Source organism: Podarcis tiliguerta, assembly GCF_965153285.1.
Source record: "Podarcis tiliguerta genome assembly, chromosome: 14".
Taxonomy (NCBI): Eukaryota; Metazoa; Chordata; class Lepidosauria; order Squamata; family Lacertidae; genus Podarcis; species Podarcis tiliguerta.
In genome coordinates, this window is record NC_139547.1 from 44,341,319 (window position 1) to 44,360,491 (window position 19,173).

General features: G+C 43.6%; 2 protein-coding genes across 5 annotated transcripts; one reads left to right on the top strand and one right to left on the bottom strand.

Moving 5' to 3' along the window:
- CPSF4 (cleavage and polyadenylation specific factor 4) lies at positions 1-7,491 on the bottom strand. The gene is made up of 6 exons (XM_083413807.1): positions 7,352-7,491; positions 4,994-5,044; positions 3,864-4,016; positions 1,885-1,980; positions 1,424-1,517; positions 1-354 (listed from the first exon to the last, which is right to left on the bottom strand). The coding sequence occupies exons 1-6, from the start codon at positions 7,452-7,454 to the stop codon at positions 234-236; spliced, it is 618 nt and encodes a 205-aa protein (XP_083269933.1). The 5' UTR covers positions 7,455-7,491; the 3' UTR covers positions 1-233.
- On the top strand, positions 7,444-19,060 carry PTCD1 (pentatricopeptide repeat domain 1). Of its 4 annotated transcripts, none has more exons than XM_083413511.1 (9): positions 7,444-7,554; positions 10,077-10,595; positions 11,235-11,375; positions 12,476-12,694; positions 14,754-14,855; positions 15,765-16,529; positions 16,929-17,045; positions 17,313-17,495; positions 18,850-19,060. In XM_083413511.1, exons 2-9 carry the CDS (start codon positions 10,125-10,127, stop codon positions 19,030-19,032), a joined length of 2,181 nt encoding a protein of 726 aa, XP_083269637.1. In that variant the 5' UTR covers positions 7,444-7,554; positions 10,077-10,124; the 3' UTR covers positions 19,033-19,060. The 4 variants fall into 4 exon arrangements, with proteins under 4 accessions (XP_083269637.1, XP_083269635.1, XP_083269636.1 ...); XM_083413509.1 differs by lacking the exon at positions 7,444-7,554 and adding an exon at positions 7,802-8,045; XM_083413510.1 differs by lacking the exon at positions 7,444-7,554 and adding an exon at positions 7,851-8,142.
- Positions 19,061-19,173: the final 113 nt, after the last annotated feature.

The following is a 19,173-nucleotide window of genomic DNA, read 5'->3' on the forward strand; positions in this document are numbered from 1 at the left end:
TTTGCCAAGGCTTCTACAGATGCAGTATGTAACATCCAACCTTCAGACAGCAAGAAATTCCCACAGTACCTGACTAGAGAATGGAACACCAATGGTGTATAAAAATATATACCCTTCAAATAAAAAAAGTTCCTCACAGTGATTTCACAATGGTGCTTTGTGATTTCTATTCTCTGATGGATATAAACTATGTTTGATGTTCAACTATTTCAACAACCTTAACTCTCTGGCATTCAGAAGATGCTGCAGAAGTCTGTAGATGTAACTGGGGTACTGCATACCTTTTGTTGTGGCTGTGTTGGTGGAGGCAGCGGTGGTTGCTCTGTGGTTCCCATGGGAAGTTCAAATCGAGGGCTAATTTAAAAAGAAAGTGTACATAAGGAAGCATACAAAGATCAAATTGACCCTCAAACCACTGACACCTCCCCCTTACAGCTTCAGAGTTCATACCTGTCCTGAGCAACAGAAAATAATTCCTCTCCATGTTACATTTTGCTGCTTGGATACAGAGACTACAGCAATGAGAAAGTATTTTCTACATACAGCACTAGTACAGGAAGGAGAAACAGATTCTCCCCAACCAAACCATTCAGAGGCTAGTAACCAACAACCAGAGCAGCTTGAGGAAGAGCCCACCCTCAAGGCTAAAGAAGCATGAGGTACTTTCTCCTCCAGCCAAATTGAGAGGTGCTTACGGGGCTAACACCTTGAGACAACTTTTGGGAACAAGCCATACCCCATGCTGCTAGGGAAAGTCAAAACTCTAGGATACTGTCAACCTGACAATATCTTCCCATTTTCAAGTATGATAGCAAAACACCCTGAGCAAAACCTGAACTCTGTGCAAGACTGCCTTATTGGGAAGCCACAAGCCTCAGTAGGTTAAGAAATATATTTGTGAAATGCAATAATCATTTTCCAATACCATTTCACTTCCATGTGTTTTCTGACAGTGAAGGAGGGCCTCATCCTTCACTGGCTCTCCTCCCAGCTGTTCCAGAAGGCAGGGCCAAGCTTTTAGACCTTCAAGTGTACAAGAGGCCCTTCCCATATGGATCGTATCTTAGCTCCAGAAAGCAGGGCATTGATGGGGCTGTGCAGAACTTTCTTTCCTCAACCTTTCCTAACTTCCTGGCTTCTAAATCTCCCATGTCTTTCTCTCTTACTACTATGGAGCTTATTCAGAAATGGGTTTAAAATGTTTTCTTCAGCCCAAAAAAGAAGAGTCCAGCACTTTCACATCACTCATTTGAGGAATATTCTGACTATGGAACTAGCCTAAAAGATTTCCAGGATACATTTGAATGGCAGAGGGCATGGTGGATGAGCCTGTGACACTTGTCACTTGCAACTTTCAAAGTTATGATGTGTAAGGTTGAAGGGGAAACATAAAACAGCGGAAATAATCCTGGAGCATACTCACTGCATGAATTTGCAAGTGGGGCCCTCTGGACAGAAGCCTACCAGATAATTCACACATATAACACGTCGGGTATGTCTGTGCCTACAGAGGGGGCCTGCAATGAAAGATTTTATCGTTATATCTGTTAAATGCAAACACAGGAAACATTCAGGATACACAAGGCTTGCTGTATGCACACAAAGCCGAGCCAACCAAGGCTACCTGTGATTTCTGACAGTTCAAGCTGCAAGGATTGTGCATTTTCAGAGACTTTTTCACTACCACAAATAGAAATTTCCCAGAAACGAAGACAAATTCGTAAGCAGCAAACTCTTATGCCAGACATCAGGGATGGGACTCTCCCAAGGTGCAAAGTGTTGCAGCTTCACATTATGGTTGCAAAGCAAATATATGTTGGAAGTCAACACAGATGCAGGCTAGCAAGCTACACAGCCATCAGCAGAAATATGAGGTATACATACCGTGTTTACAAAAACCTCTGTCATACCAAGGGCAATCTTTGATCTTAGATTCTGGGTCAATGTGCAAGAATGGGCATTCCTTGTTGCTGCATTCCCCTGCAGTAGACAAACACTCACTTTACTGGACCAACCAAGAGAGAAAGAGCATTGTGCATCAGCATCAGGATCAAACAGTTTCCCCAGAACAATGATACAGCATCAGGAAAAACTTGAATGCATATCTTTTGCTATTCACAAGAATCTTGGCTTTCTAGAATCTTGGCTTTCTTCTGGTAGTGTAAACCTCCAGCCAGATAAATAAAGATTCTAAAAAGTTAAGCATAAAGAGTCATATTCAGAATGAAGACAATTTAAGGTTTTTACTTGTTATACTAAATCACCTCCTGCCAACCTAGCAGTTCGAAAGCACGTCAAAGTGCAAGTAGATAAATAGGTACCGCTCCGGTGGGAAGGTAAATGGCGTTTCCGTGTGCTGCTCTGGTTCACCAGAAGCGGCTTAGTCATGCTGGTCACATGACCCGGAAGCTGTATGCCGACTCCCTCGGCCAATAAAGCAAGATGAGTGCTGCAACCCCAGAGTTGGTCACGACCGGACCTAATGGTCAGGGGTCCCTTTACCTTTACTAAATCTCCACGAAGTTGGTGTCACTTAGATCAAGTGCAACCCAAAACTAACAAGGCATATAAAAATTATGGAATTCACAGTACGTTATGGACAGCACAGAACATCATGAAACAATGATAACAACTAAAAGTGCAAATTTTCAAACAGAACTACTCAATGTATGACCATATGCCCGCGCTCAAGGGTTATACACATATTTGATTATTTTGTCCTATAAACACTTGGGAAGAGAAGGCAGCATAACAAAATACAGAATTTAATGATCACTGCAAATAAGTTTAGCTCAAAAACCAGCTCCTATTGGCAAGAACTGCAAGGTAACTTATCTCGTTCCCTTGTGTTACTGCCAATCCTAATACACGGCCCCAAAATGTGTGAAGCAGTATGATTTCACGTGACCCAAACTACAACTCAAGGCTGATATGCCTATGGAGACCTAGGACAGTACAGTATAGCAACCAAAATATGGAGTTACAAATGTAGTAAGAATTTACTTCTAAACCACTGGTTCTTGCCCAGGTGAGGGAACTAGCCTTTAAATAAAAAACAATAGAAAAGCTATTGACAGGCCCATTGGTTAGCAATGAACTGCCAGTTAGAAAGATTGCTCTGATTGAACAGTAGAGCAAAGCTTTTATAGAGTTCTACACACATAGCCATACATCATAAAACATCAAGCAAACATCAAAGGATGTAAAATGTCAGGTTCCACTGTGTTAGCAACTTCCCTTCATTCAGCTTTTGCACTTATTGCACAGTTGCCTTGACAACCAGGCCTTCAGAAAGGAACTATGACATTCTATTCCCATATGTCCTAGGAAAGCTTCAAGGAGATGCTAGTTTAACACTCCAGTGCTAACTTAAAACTGTCCTAGCAAAACATTCTGACTAGCTACAAAAAAATACTCCAGGGTCAGATAAGCATGGAATGTAGTGATTCAGTGGTTTACACAATGTGGGGGATACGCATGAGAGTTATACAATGCAGGAACACCAGAATCGAATTATTCATTGGTACATTCTATATAGAGAATAAGTGCTATTGGATAAATACATGAAACAGCTACAGCAAAATCTGTATCAAGAATCTAATATCAAAATTTATACATCACAAAGTTGCAAATTTCTGTCATCAGTGGGTGGTGTTAGGCAAGCATCTCCTTGTGGAATTGTAATACAGTACTGACCTTAATTTATGAAGCTATTGTAAGGATTGCTGAGACAATATATGTGAAGTACCCTCAACATTTTAAAGTGCTTCATAAATGTCTATTTGTATTGACTGACTTCCTCTGTACAAGGCAAGCCTCCACAGTACCAGTAAAACTCACGCAGATACCATATTTCCTCTTACCATATTTTGAGTAAAAATAACACTCTGGCATCTTAGTCATGTCATATTCATGCAAGAATTCACACTGGTCACCCTTCTTGCACAGCCCTCGTAGCCAGTGTTTGCAAACCACCGTCTTTTCGCCACTGATGTGCCGGAAGGGACACATTCCTCCTATTGTGCGGAAAACAAGAGATTAAAGAAATGCTCTTTAACACACACCCCATCTGAATTATGGGTAGAAAGCATCAAGGCAGTTCTTACAATTTTCCTTTAGGTCAAAGAAACATGTTTGGCTCACAGAGCATATTTGTTCATGCAGAACTAACATGGTAGAAACATGTTAGACCCCTCATAGAGTCTTCTAGGCAGATAGGATGACCAAGAGATGTCAAAATGAAAGGAGGGACCATGAATAGAAAATCATGTCTTCTCAAAAAATCATAGGAGCTTGGAAACCACGAGATCCTAATGTATTACTTTTATTTGGACACCTCAGTTTGTAAGTCAATGGGGTCAAAAAAGTGGTTTTGTTGTACCAGGGACTGATAGTCTGCTTGGAGGCCCTTTAGTTCTACAAAGTTTTGTACATCTTATGTCCATATATCTAACAAGACTTCCTTGTTTCTCTGTCAAGTGCTACATACACTGATGCAGTATATAAACAATAAAGACTAACTACTGATTCACAAGGGGGGAGCGGGTGGCACTGTGGGTAAAACCTCAGTGCCTAGGACTTGCTGATCATATGGTCGGCGGTTCAAATCCCCGCGGCGGAGTGAGCTCCCGTTGTTCGGTCCCAGCTCCTGCCCACCTAGCAGTTCGAAAGCACCCTTAAGTGCAAGTAGATAAATAGGTACCGCTTTATAGCAGGAAGGTAAACGGCGTTTCCGTGTGCTGCGCTGGTGCTGGCTCACCAGCTACAGCTTCGTCACACTGGCCACGTGACCCGGAAGTGTCTTCGGACGGCGCCAGCTCACAGCCTCTTGAGCGAGATGGGCGCACAACCCTAGAGTCGGACACAACTGGCCCATACGGGCAGGGGTACCTTTACCTTTACCCTTTTTACTGATTCACAATAAAGGACTGTGGTTGATTAATTGGCTTTGCTTCATCTTTTTCTAGCACAGCAATTTGCAGGTGTGGCTTACCTTTTCCACAGGCCGCTTTTAAAAAAAAGTCACAGACAGCTGCACCCGATTCTGTGGAAAAAGAGATTCACAATGAAGCTCCCTATATCCCACACCTCTGCAGTTTCAACAGCTGCGTTATTACATCATAAAAATGAAGACCACTATACAAATTAATCACTCAAGTCTTCAGATGGAAATTTACCCAGTATCATCTAATAAATTTATGGCTGAGCACACATTTCATATTCTTTTTTTAAAATCCATATTCAGACTGTCACAGCACTGAGAGGAACTGCTGGGGCAACATACACAGTGTTCCTGAGCCTCTCATAGCTATGTAACAAGTAGAAATCCAGAAAAGGTTTTCCTAGCATTTCTTCCCTTAGCCTGAGAATGTTTCAGATAACTTGAAAGCCCACATACACCATGAAGAGAGTTTGTACTAAGCTGGCTACCTATTTTGTTCACCCAAAGCTTGCCTGTTTTGAATTCTCTAAAATGTTATATAAATGCTAGCCGTTATTATTAGGCTTCCTACTGCGGCTTTGGGGGCAAGTAAATAAGTTATTATTTTTGAAGGCATTTTTTGGTGCAGTTTTATGGAAATTTTACAGCTGTTGACTATACTATTTTATGGATCCACTTTTTTCCTTTTAAAAAAAATTTCCTTTGCACTTTAGCAACCGACTTCTCAAATATCATTTTAATCCTACAAAGCTGCATCTTTGCTTTTACTCACTAGTCTACCACCATCATCAATTTATCAGTCAACAGGCCAAAATTAAAACCATACAATGCATCCTTTTATTAAGTACAGAGTAAAACACAAAGTATGACATAAGTGTGATTGATGGAGGGCACTATCAACAGCAACTAGTCATTTATTTATTGATTAAAAGATTTATATACAGCTATAGCTTTAAAAATAGCAAAGTGGTTTATATAATTTATATACATAATAACACACAAAAATTAGAATCAGAGACTCATGGACTAATTAAGGAAATATGTATTCTTAATTGCCTACGTAAGCCTGGTGGAACATTCTCACCTGCTGTTTAAAAGTTGAAACAGAAAGCACCTGCTGAAGCTCTACTGGCAGAGTATTGCACAAGACCAATGACACTAAAGACCATAATTTGTGTCAATGTCAAATGAGCCTCACCAACTCAAGGGTAGGGCAGGCAGTTAACAACACTCCTGCAGATGATCAGAAGGAATGAGCTGGGATATAAGTGCTCAGGCAGGCCTGAAGGCACTCTGGACCTCAGTTCTTCAGGGCTTTGTAAATGTATACAAGGACAATGAACCTGGCTCAGTAGTAGATGGGCAGCCAGCACAGATTTTTTAATAATGGTGTTGCATGTTGTTGGCCAGGTGGTCCTGTCAGCAGGACCAGGTGGTCCTGCATCAGCTGGAGCTTCTGGACAGACCCATCAAAAATACACTGCAGTAAGCTAGTCTTGAGAGTACCGCCACATAGTTATGATGGCTACATGGAACTTCTGGAATCAAGAGTCAGCGTATCCCAGAGTCCTTTTCTACAGAACAATAGGAAGAGAAAGCTGTTGCCTTCATGCGCGACTGGAGGGTTTTCCAGTGGAATCTGGGTGGCTGCTATGGGAAGCAGGAAACCAGACTACACAGGACCTTTCGCCTGCTCCAAAAGGGCTATTGCTACATTAGGGTTATAAGTAGGTTCAATTTCCCCCCTTTTAAATAAATTTGATTCATATTTTAATCCATCCGTCTTCTCTTCAGTGACTCACAGGGCAAACCTACACGGCCTCCCTCAAAAATAAGCCCTGCTAAATTCAACAGGACCTACCCCTTAAAGTAGAAGTTTCTTCTAGGGAGAGGGGTTATTCCAAAATGTGTTTTTGTGGGATCATAAACCACCGGCTCCCGGCCTCTTGAGCGAGATGAGCGCGCAACCTTAGAGTCGGTCACGACTGGCCCGTACGGGCAGGGGTACCTTTACCTTTACCCTTTAAACCACACAACTGATACAATTTATTGAGATAACACTTAAATCCCACTGAGACTCTGAAAGAAGCTTAAAAAACAAAACAAAACCCCTCAAAACCTAGGTGCAGCAGCAAAAATTATACGACATCCGAATGGAACGAGGATTGCTCTGTCTCCCTTCCGTGACGTGTCCTGCAAGTTAACACCTCCCTCGAAGGCCCCTATTCAGTATATTGGGCATAATAATAATAATAATAATAATAATAATAATAATAATAATGTGCCTCTGCTTCCCTCTCCCTCCCATCTTCAATTCCACCGCGAAGAGCAGAGGGGGGTGGGGTCTGGGTCTGCCTCTTCCTGCGCGGCCCTCCCTGACCTCCCTCCCTCCGCCGCCCCCTCGCGTACTGTCCATGCCCGGGAAGGGCAGCGGCTGCGCCCCGAGCTGCTGCTCCACCGCGATCTCCAGGTCGAACTTGATGTGATCCACGCTGGCGATAAGTTCCTGCATGGCGGCGGCGGCGACTGTGCGTTCGAGGAAGGCAAACTGGACAAGGAAGCGAAGTATCTCCGCTCCCCTCGAGGCGCTTCGGCTCTGAGGGAAAACTGAGGTAAAACCAAAGGGCGGGGCGAGAGAGGAACCTAACGCTTGTGTGCGCGCGCGAGTAAGAGGGACACCAGCTCCCTCCAATCGGAACGCGACGGGCCTTCGCGAGGGATGCTGGGAGCTACGGGGCTTGGGCACGCGCGTGCGCACGCCCCGCCTCCGCTCTCCGGCTCAGCCAATAAGACTAGGCCCCGCCCCTTCAGTTGGGTGGGCGAGGTTAAAGTCCCTCGCGCAGCAATGGTGCGTGTCTCTGTCGCTTTCCTCTTTCCGGCCCCGCCTCCCCTCGCTTAAAGGGTCGGAAGCATTGTTATGAGGGGGGGGGAGAAGAAGGCGGAGGAAGAGCGAACCAATCGGCTCTCGCGCCGAGGTTCCTCGGCCTATTGCCACAGCCCGAACGAGAAGCTCCGCCTACCACTTTCAGAGGCCGAGGCGTGCGGGGAAGTCGGGAGTCGCGAGCGCGACTTCTGGCCTCGCGCGTGGAGGGAACGTTGGCGGGTGAGTGGCGGCTCGTGTGCGCGTGCGCGCAAAATAGAGGGAGGAGGAGGAGGTGGTGGTCGTGGCGCCTCATGGAGGCTCCTTCTGCCTCGGCCGTGTAAGAGGGTCCCAGAGTCGGCCTCAGCCAGCGCAGCACAGTGGCCACGGGTGACGGGAATTGGAGTCCAGCAAAACTCATGGAGGGCCTCAGCTTTCCCATCCGAGCCTGATCCTGACACTGCTCTTGAGAAGAGTAGTAGTAATAATAATAATAATAATAGGTTTATGTTTTTTATTTTATTTCTGTACCGCTTTCTAATTTTAAGAAAAATCTCAAAGCGGTTTACAGCATATTAAATCAGTAAAACATAAAAAAATCTGAAGAAAGTCAAATATAGAGTATACAGTCAAATAAACATAATATAAACCTAAAATTTTATCTTAAAGATAATATTTATAGTAGGAACATTTGACTGGGTTGCCCCCATATATAACATAATAAAACGTCAAATACTGTGTTTAAAACCTCCCTGATACAGGGCTGCCTTCAGAGGTCTTCTAAAGGCTATATAGTTCTTTATCTCCTTGACATCTGATGGGAAGACACCACTGCCAGAAGTATCGAGTGGGGGGCTTCTTCCCTCAGCCCTGAGAAGCTTCATTCGTTTCGTAAAATTTACCTACCGCTTTATTGTAAAAAAACAACAACACCAACAGCAACACCCTCAAAGCGGTTTACAAAAAAGAGAAAACAGTAAAATGGAGGGGGGGAATGTAACCCTACTTTCAAAGTTTAAATACTAGAACTAGAATTCCTGACACCTGCAAAATTTTTGAGCTTTTTCCATCGTGTTGCCATGCACCCGAGTTTTCCCTGACATTTTGCCCCCTGGTGCCATTTTTTATACCCAAAGACAAGGACATGCCAGGAATTTTCCTGACGTATGGCAAGCTTATTTCTAAGCACCTGGGTAGGCTTCTCTAAACAGGAATTTTCTTTTCAGCAGGCGACAGAAAGAGCGTGATGAAGATGCCTGCTTGATCTCCGTAGGCAAGGAGTTCCGAAGTGCAGGTGCTGCCACTAAAATATCAAGTGGTTAAAGATACGGAATGGGTATTATGTTGGAACCGGCACTATTGCCAATTCCACCAGTCAAAACAGTCTAGTGGGTGCATGTAAAATAAGAAGCTTTGTTTGAAATATTTCCACACTTAACCTTTCATCAAAACAGATTTCAGAGCAGCATATAATAGTATAGGTAAAGCGTTGCATACAGTTAAGTTTTGCTCAAAATAGACCCATTTAAATTAATGGGCCTCAGTTATTTATTTATTTTTAAAGTGCAAAGTACTGATTGAAAAAACAGCATAAAAGCAGGAACAAGCTAACATGCAAAGTACAATAAACTCATAATTGTCAATTATTTAAATTGCCTTACTAAGGCTTCAGTCCTGTACCTATGGCTAACTTACCCATTGAACTCAAGAGGCCCATCGGGAACCTGTGGCCCTCCAGATGTTGCTGGACTCCCAGAATTCCTAGCCGTAGGCCTAGCTGGCTGATGGGAGTCCAACAACATCTAAGGAGCCCCAGGCTCCCCATCCCTGATGTGATACAACAATTTGATCAGTTCTGTGTTTACAGTGGTACCTCACAAGACAAATGCCTCGCAAGACAAATGCCTCGCAAGAGGAAAGAGTTTTTTGTTTTTTGAGTTGCTTCGCAAGACGAATTTCCCTATGGGCTTGCTTCGCAAGACGAAAACGTCTTGCACCTTTTTCTTAAAACCGTCAATGCATTCCTATGGGAAACCGTCAATGCATTTCCTATGGGAAACGGTGCTTCGCAAGATGAAAAATTCACAAGACGAAAAAACTCGCAGAACGAATTAATTTCGTCTTGCGAGGCACCACTGTACTTTCTATGATCTTGTTTTAATTTTGATGTATCATTTTAATGTTTAACAGAAGCCGCTGCAGGTTTGTTTATTTTTTTATTTTTGAAGAAAAGTGAGGATTCAGATATATAAATGTTTTGGATTTGGATTCTAGGATATGGCCGTCTAATCGGAGAACAAGGTGACAAAAGCGGGTACCACAATGGCTTTGCAGCTGATACACCATTGCTTCCCTGCAGGACTTTTCACTGTGAGAGGTTCTTTCTATCCTTGGCTGTGTTCTACTTCCAGATTGAGGTCCATCTCAAAGAAACATTTGGCAGGGCCAAGAAATGCACATCATCTCAGGTTTCTGACCTTGAGACCTTTTAGTTCATCCCCAGTGGTCTACAAGTTACACAGGAGAGATCCGAAAGAGACACACTCTGCCACCACCTCTGAAGCAGCCAGCAATGAAGAAGAGAAATTTGATGACAACGAAGGCTTTGGGTTGTTGTCTCAAAAATTTTCTTCTAGACAATTTTTTCACAAAGCTTCTGAAGAATTTCACGATTTGCAACTCAAAAGCCAGGTGGAGGAAGAGGAAGAATTGGAACCAAAACCCAGACAAGGTCCCAGGAACACTCCGTATTGGTATTTCTTGAAGTGCAAGGCATTGATAAAAGAAGGCAAGGTCATTATCTCAGCTGTCTTCATTGCAAGAGTATTGAATAGACTAGCATAGCTAGTGAAAAGCCATTGCTCACTGCTAGAATAGAGCACCTGCCAGGGACTCTGGGATGCCACTGCTAGTCAGTGTAGTCGACAATATTGGGCTGGATCAGGGTTAAGGAGCCTTCAGTCCACAGGGCTAATATTGGCCAAGCCCATACCCAACACCATATCATTGACATTGGCAAAACCCTGTGCACAACGCTTTGCAAAACCCAACGACCAGCTGATCCTTGGGGCTGGCGAAGCAAGGTGTCAAACCATGCTGACAAAAATGGGTCATCCAATGCCACTGTGATGCCCACCTGTCACACGTGGCCCGTAGAGGTGGGTTGGTAGACAAGGCTTCTGCCTGCACCTCCCAATTCCTGAGCTAGATGAGCAGTGTGATCTTGTGCAGCCGTCTTCAACTTATTCAGACCTGGAACCCGCCCATGTTTAATCCAAATATACACATTAAAATGCCAATGGGCCTGACATCTGTTCCCGTGGAAGGGTTGCCCATAAGGGAATGGGGCTTTGGGGCTGAGAAAGGTTCCCTAGGCCCTGCAGTAGCAACAGTTCCTGCTGCGTCCTCACAGTTGTCCTCTCTTAACTGTAGCTGGCAGAGGCTTTGAACCTGTTTGAGGTACAGATGCTGAAGGAGGAACGTGTTCGGCCAGAAGAGAGCAACTACACTGTCCTGATCGGTGGTTGTGGCAGAGCTGGCTATGTGAAGAAGGCATTCAAGCTCTATAATGATGTAAGTATTCAGGTTTCATTCACATAAGGAAGAGAGCTGCTGTCAGAAAACCAAGCCAGGGGTAGTTTTTGTATGAAACCACCCAGTGTGGCTGGATCTGATGGGCGTAGGCATCCAATGCCGTCTGGAGTTCCCCAGATTCCCCATCTCTGAACTAGGGAACTCTTGTTGCCAGAGAAGAATTGAAAGACAAATGTTCCTGCAAAATGCTATTGAGAAGGTTTTGGAGCATCTTTCACGCGGAGAAAGGTGCGTCCATCTCTCCTGCTGCTTTTGAGCTGTGTTGTGTCATCCCTCCACCACACCCCCTGTGGCCTTGTAGATGTTGTTGGACTCCAACTCCCATCAATCCCAGCCAGCATGACAAGTATGATAAGGAATGATGGGAGTTGGAGTCTAGCAACAGATGGAGGGCCACAGGTTCCCCAGCCCTGTTCTAGTGAGCTAAGTCAAAAGCAGAGCTCGCCTTCCATTTGTTCATTCAACAGGCATCCCATTAGCCAGCATCCTGGTGTGTTTTTGTGCCAACTTTCTAAACTGACAAGAAAACGCAAATTCATGGCCTATGATGCGTCAAATTAAAAAAAAAAAATCAGCAAGTATGCCTGGGATTTCCCTCTGAATCTTTGCAGTAGAAATCACATAGCCATGTGGAATTTTCATTTTATTTTAAGTCTATAGCACGTTGAACAGCATATGGCAGAGGAAACACAAGGGCTGTGAAGGTATTGGCAGTGACTCTTGCAATTAGCGAATATGATGGGTGGACTGACATACCTTGCAGGGTTTATTATTTTATTTTCTTAATTTAAATCCCCATAATCGAATCCCCATTACATCCTCCCATCTTAATAGCGACTCCAGCATCGAGTGCTTGGAAGTATGGCTCTCTGCGCTTCCTGCTAGGAAGTCTGTGACACCTGCAATATTTTCTTTAAAAGTTTTCCATTCAATATACAAGTCCTCTCTGTCCAATTGGGATTTGCATAATTGATCGTGCATTACGATACTTTCACCGAGTATCTGTTCTATTCCTGATACCGCATAATTGTTTGAGTATTTTTATAAAACGTATCTATTGCTGTTTTCTTGGGAGGCAGATGAAGAAGCGAGCCTTGACTCCGACTGACGCCACGTACACAGCCCTGTTTAACGCATGTGCAGAGTCACCCTGGAAGGACTCGGGCCTGCAACATGCGCTTAGGCTACGGCAGCAACTACTGAACAAAAACATTGAGCTCAACATAGTCACGTACCATTCTCTGTTGAAAGTGTGTGCCCACTGTGCAGATCTCCGGGTGTGCTTTGACATATTGAAGGTAAAAAAGCTTCTGGTATAAAATTTGTGTTGTTTTAATCTGTGTGTGTGGTTTTCTATGCAAGGAACTGTGTAGCAGAAAGTGGCACATATTATCCTCAAGGAAATAAACTGCATGAGCTTGTAGTAAATGCCCATCTAACACTTTCAAACAAACAACATGAGGTGAGGAGACTGCAAAATGTAAACAGTGCACAGGATTGTGAAATGTTGCAGGGTGTGGGAATGAAAGTGTTGGCTTCAGACAAAGTTGTTACTTCTGTTTCCAGGTTTTCAGAATGCTTTCCAAATACTTAAAATGATTTGCATAGAATCATAGAATTGTAGAGCTTGGAAGGGACCCAAGGGCCATCTGTTTCAATTTCTTACAATGCGGGAATCACATCTGAATAATCCCTGGCAGGTGGCCATCTAACCTCTGCTTAAAAACCTCCAATGAAAGTAGTGCAGTCCATTCTGCCATCAAACAGCTGAAATACGTTGAGTCAGAATCTCATTTTTTTTGGTGATTTGAATCCATTGGTCCGGGTCCTGCCCTCTGGAGGAGCAGAAAAAGCTCCACCACCCATGTGACAGCCCTTGAAATAGATAGCTATTTTATCTCCTCTCAGTCTCCTCATTACCATACTAAACATACCCAAGTCCCTCAACCGTTCCTCATGGGGCTTGCTTTCCTGGTCCTTGACAATGTTGGTTACCCTTCTCTGCACATGTTCCAGCGTCAATATACTTCTTAAACTGTGGTGCCCAGAACTGGACACAGTACTCCAGGAGGGGTCTGACACAAGCAGAATAGCATGATACAGTGGTGCCCCGCAAGACGAATGCCTCGCAAGACGGAAAACCCGCTAGACGAAAGGGTTTTCCGTTTTGGAGGTGCTTCGCAAAACGAATTTGCTATGGGCTTGCTTCGCAAGATGAAAATGTCTTGCGATTCCTGGGGGATTTTTTTCCCCTCCCCCCCTTTTCCCCAAGCCCCTAAGCCGCTTAACAGCTGTTAGCTAAGCCGCTTAACAGCTGATCTAAGCCGCTAATAGCCTTTTAGCAGCTAATCCGCTAATCCCTTAAGCCTTTAATAGCCGCTAATAGCACTAATCCGCTAATGGGCTTGCTTCGCAAGACGAAAAAAACCGCAAGACGAAGAGACTCGCAGAACGGATTCTTTTCGTCTTGCGAGGCACCAGTGTACTATTATTTCCTGTGTATTAGCTTTTCTTTTTGCTGGTGCATCACACTGTTGACTCCTGTTAAACTTGTGGTCTGCTAAAACACCTAGATCCTTTTCCCATGTACTACTGGCAAGCCAGGTGTCTCCCATCTTATATTTGTGCATCTGGTTATTTGTGCCTAAGTGCAGAACCTTACATGTATCTCTGTTGAAATCTATTTTGTTAGTTTTGGGCCAGTTCTCCAATCTGTTAGAATCAGGATTCAAGGTGACTTTATCGTCTGAGGTATTAGCTACCCCTCCCAGTTTGGTGTCATCTGCAGACCATCATTTTAACCAAGATACACTATCTGAACATTACTTATCGTAGACAAATTTCTGATTTCCCATAAAATTCCACCCCAACTCCTCACAAATTGGTAAATCGGCAGAGATTCTGTTGCTTTTAGTGGGTTGCTTTTTTGTAAACATGTCCGTCTCCTGCTGATTTTTGGTCTGGTTTGGAACAGAGAGGCATGTAAATCCAACTAAAAACTCCTGTTTGCCAATAAGTTAGAATGTGGAATAATGAAAGTATTGTTTCTAATCTTAAAGAGAATTAGACAGTGCATGGTATTTAGTTTCTTACAGTACGAGGTTGAAATTAGCTTTCCCAGCTGACCTCAGCAATAGTATTTGTGAACACAGTATCGATGGACATTTGTACCTTGGTTAATTTAATTTGAAAGTGTCACTTTTGGCCTTCTTAGACTTTTCTGAATCTTTTTATTATTATCTGAGAGAGAGAGAGATGTTTTCCATTTGAGCTACAAAAGAGCGAATGTTTCATTAAAGATTTCTATTGTGGAATAAGTGTGAAATTACTGTATTCATCCCTTTTTTAAAAATTAAGGAAATCGTCCACAAAGGCCATACGGTCACCACAGAGACTTTCAACTTCCTGCTTATGGGGTGCATAAAAGACAAAGAGAATGGGTTTCGCTATGCCTTGCAGGTCTGTATGTTCCTTTCCTCTTTATAGCAGAGCAAACCAACAAAGAGCTTCAAGTTTGCATTCACTCTGGCTGGTTTTCTTACGCGATTGCTTCCTCTGGTTGTAATCCTTAAATTTCTATGTATCTTATAGAACTAGGGAGCTATATACATCTTAGATTAATTTTATTGCTAAATTTGTATCTCGGCCTTCCTCCCAAAGGAACCCACGGCAGTAGACAACAAAATGTTAAAGCAATATAATTTAAAATCAAATAAAAACCATATTTAAAACAATTAAACACCATCTCAAATTTTTTTGAAAGCATCATGCTAATGATTGTGAGGTTGTGCTGTCAGTTCTGAGTTGCTTTTTAAAAAGACAAGAGAAAATGTGTTCCTCTTTAGTTAATCACCATTATGTCATTTGCAGTTACTTAGCATGATTATGTTAAAACATTTGCCTTCAGAACACAACACGTACCGTGGAGGAGGTGGGCAGGAGATTGGATCCAGCTTGCAGACCTGATTCTGAGCTACCCCCACAGGCTACTTTGTTTATTGCTCATAGTTTGTTTGGAGCTAAACAAACCACGGGCCCCATTTCAGACATAACCCAATGCCAGGAATCATGGTCCATTTCTCCTGCATGCTGTGAGGGAGGAGCAACATGGGTGAGATTGGTGCTTTCAAAGTATACACTGTTTTACAGTAATGTGCAAACTGAGCTACTAAGTGGCTTTGGAGACAACTGCTGTCTTCCAGGCTCCAATCCCAAGAAGCAAATTTCTCTGAATACTGAGGCTTACTGCCGAGTGAACACATTTAGGGTCAACTTGTCTGTTTCCCATTAGTGTTAAAACTGTAATTATATGGATCACCTGAGGTACATTTCTCTTTTCTCTGCCCTGACCTTTCTTTCCAAAAACAGGTTTGGCAGCAGATGCTTAAACTGAACTTAAAACCCGACAGTTACAGCTACAATTTGATGCTCGGTGCTGCCAGAGACTGCGGCCTTGGTGACCCCCATATAGCTTCCAATTTGTTGCTAGGAACTTTCAAGGAAAGCCCAGCTATCCTGAGACTGGAAGCTGGTAAGCAACACCAGAAGGCAAAGGGTTGGCGAGGAAAGGAAATAGATGCTGGAGCTGCAATGCAGTTTGATGTGGAGATGTTGGAAAAATGTGTGTTCCCGGAGGACAGAAAACCTGAGCAGGAAGTCTATAGCCAAAAAAGCAAAAATGACAAATGTGCAAAGGCAGAGACTGGTGATATCTCTACTTTGCCAGATTCTGCTGCACCCAGGGATTTGGGGATCTCTGATAAAAAACAGATGGCTCCAGATGCGGCAGAAACAAACGCTCTGTGTTTTTCCAAAGCCTCCTTCAACTTCCCCAACTTGTTGGACTCGCAGCCGCCCAACGAAAATGTGATCTCCTTAGGGACAGTGGCAACCCCCTCCGACAGACTGGCACTCATTGGGAACATGGAGGGTTTCTTAAAGAAAATGAAGGAAGATGGTGCCACGTCCAGTATCAAAACTTTCACAGTGCTAGCTGAGCTGGTGCAGCCCAACAGCCAGTCAGAGTCTTCCTTGTTGACGGTGATGGAGGAGCACAATGTGAAACCAGATATAACTTTTTTTAATACCTTGGTGAGGAAGAAGAGCAAAGGAGGAGATCTGGAAGGAGCAAAGGTAAGATCACGGGCATATGAGCGTGTGTGGGTCAGGGGTGGATGGTCTTCAGGCTTACAGGAACTACTGTTTTTTACCAGAACCTGATACATTTTCTGCCCACCCACGGGTGTAGGCCGTAACCTTTTGGAGAACAGTGATGACTAAGAAGTACAGATACTTTGCATGCAAAAGGTCCCAGGATCAATCCCTAGCATTTCCAGGTAGGACTGGGACAGAACCTTGTCTGAAATCCGGTCAGTGTAGTAGCCAGTATTGAGCTTAATTGGCCAGTGGTCTGACTGAACGTAAGGCAGCTTCCAATGTTCAGTTAGCTTCATTCCTACACATTGCACCTCTCAGCATGAACTTGAACAGGTAATCTGGACAGCTGTTCTCACATGCCTTTGTATATTACAGAGCCTGCTGCCCCTAGTGCTGAAGGAGGGACTTTCTCCCAATCTACAGACGTTTTGCAACTTGGCAATAGCCTGCCGCAAAAAAGAGGATGGACTGCAGCTCCTCTCAGACATGAAGGTACAGAAAACTGAAGCTTTTCAAGCTGTTCTGCATGTGGCAGACCTGGTGGTTTTGATGGCTACATGTTCATGAGGAGTTCTGTTAACAGAAGGGGATCTTGTCTTTCAGCCTTCCTGTAGGTGGCCATTGCAATCAGTTGTGTAGTGTGCAAATCGCCGTCTCCCTGGCTTTGGGGGCAGTAATCTTGGTATACTGTGAAACTCCTAGATGTGTAAGGACTTCAGAATTACCTTTGTCTGACAGTTTGGGGCTGTGTTTTTTCAGCGTTCTGGAATAAATCCCAATGTACAGATCTATGGTGCGCTTGTCACTGCAGCTGTGAAGAGACTGGACTATGCCTACCTCACAGAGATCCTCGCAGATATGAGTAGAAACCGTGTTCCTCCAAATGAAGTTGTCCTACGCCAGCTGGAGTTTGCTGCCCAGTATCCTCCTAACTTTGATAGGGTGAGGTAACCTTTTGTTTTCTGCAGAAGCTGATTTATACTCAAAAGAGAAAATTAAGATCACATATTATATGCACAGTTCTTTGAACACCCTTGCAGTTCTGTGTCCTCTGCACATTTACCCAGATTGCACCCAGTTAAGTGTGCATCAGCCTTCTCCCAAAATATTCCTTTCCAGATATTTGCAATCAAACTCTCATCAGCTCCAGCCAGCATAATTTAGTAGTCAGGGATAATGGTTGGGCACCAGGTAGAGGAAGAAAAATGTATAGGATTGGTAAGTGACCGCAAGTATACAGTATCTAAAGGCCATTATACCAGCATCTACTTAATTGGATAAAGGTCTTCTCCATACAAGTTCTGAAGTGTGTCTTGCACCAATGGTATTAATTTCAGTTGACAGTTGAAAATGTACTATTTACCCAGACCATGGGACAAGGTGAGAGGTTAGATGAGCTTATTCATTGCATGTTTTAATTCAACTGATACTGTGTGTTTTCTGCAGAAATGTTTATACACCATTGGGTTGTATTCAGTGATATTCCTACCCATTGAAGTCTATGGAGATGACTTGTTCACATTTTAATGGGTATGGGCAACAGTAGCTACAGCCCTCTAATTTGTGTAATGCTATGGATTTCTGCCCTAGGGCTATTTGATGAAACGTGAGAAATCCAATAGTTTCCAGTTTATCTCACCTGTGCTCTTTGAGAGACCACCAAACACAACTGGTAGCAGCCTGGTAACACTTCTAGATCCCATTGATTCCAGCAGAAGAGAGTTTAAGCACTTGCTTCCCTCTACAGAAACTTTTTAATACCACCACACTCCTCCACCCCTTCCAAATAAAAGCAGCAAAAGATTATGTAAGCTCCTGGCAAGTCTAAGAAGCAGTTTCTCACTTCTTAGAGTAGAACTAATCTTCTCTTGCTGCTGCTGTTGTTGTTTAGTCATTTAGTCGTGTCCGACTCTTCGTGACCCCATGGACCAGAGCACGCCAGGCACTCCTGTCTTTCACTGCCTCCCGCAGTTTGGTCAGACTCATGTTTGTAGCTTCGAGAACACTGTCCAACCATCTCGTCCTCTGTCGTCCCCTTCTCCTTGTGCCCTCCATCTTTCCCAACATCAGGGTCTTTTCCAGGGAGTCTTCTCTTCTCATGAGGTGGCCAAAGTATTGGAGCCTCAGCTTCGGGATCTGTCCTTCCAGTGAGCACTCAGGGCTAATTTCCTTAAGAATGGATGCGTTTGATCTTCTTGCAGTCCATGGAACTCTCAAGAGTCTCCTCCAGCACCATAATTCAAAAGCATCTCTTGCTGTTACAGATTGTTATTCTCTCCTCCTTTTCCTCTTGCAGTACAAAACAAAGGACTATTACCTGGAGAAAATTAATGGCTTTCGAGCCTACTACTTCCGCTGGCTGAAGTGGATGGAGGCCGAAGAAACACCACACCCTTGGGCAAAATACAGAACTCCTAAGCAGCCAGAAAACAAACATAATACAGAAGATGCTCAAAACTACAGCAGCCAGAGGAGGTGATAGAAAAATAAAACCAATGTTAATACTCCGTAGTGGTGTTGGAAAGTTCCTTTTGCCTTCATTTTGTTGCAGCATTCTTGTCCAAATTGGCTTTAGATATTTATTTTTGCAAAAAAAAAGGGAGTGAATCTATATATTGCT

Bases quoted from the DNA above. Each gene is read 5' to 3' on its own strand.
- CPSF4 (XM_083413807.1), bottom strand. From the start codon at position 7,454: ATGCAGGAACTTATCGCCAGCGTGGATCACATCAAGTTCGACCTGGAG. The intron at 5,045-7,351 runs GTACGCGAGGGG...CTTTTTCCACAG, and splicing joins GCCCTTCCCGGGCATGGACA to AATCGGGTGCAGCTGTCTGT. The intron at 1,518-1,884 runs GTATGTATACCT...CTTTCATTGCAG, and splicing joins CAGAGGTTTTTGTAAACACG to GCCCCCTCTGTAGGCACAGA.
- PTCD1 (XM_083413511.1), top strand. From the start codon at position 10,125: ATGGCTTTGCAGCTGATACACCATTGCTTCCCTGCAGGACTTTTCACT. The intron at 10,596-11,234 runs GTCATTATCTCA...TCTTAACTGTAG, and splicing joins CATTGATAAAAGAAGGCAAG to CTGGCAGAGGCTTTGAACCT. The intron at 17,496-18,849 runs GTGAGGTAACCT...TTCCTCTTGCAG, and splicing joins ATCCTCCTAACTTTGATAGG to TACAAAACAAAGGACTATTA.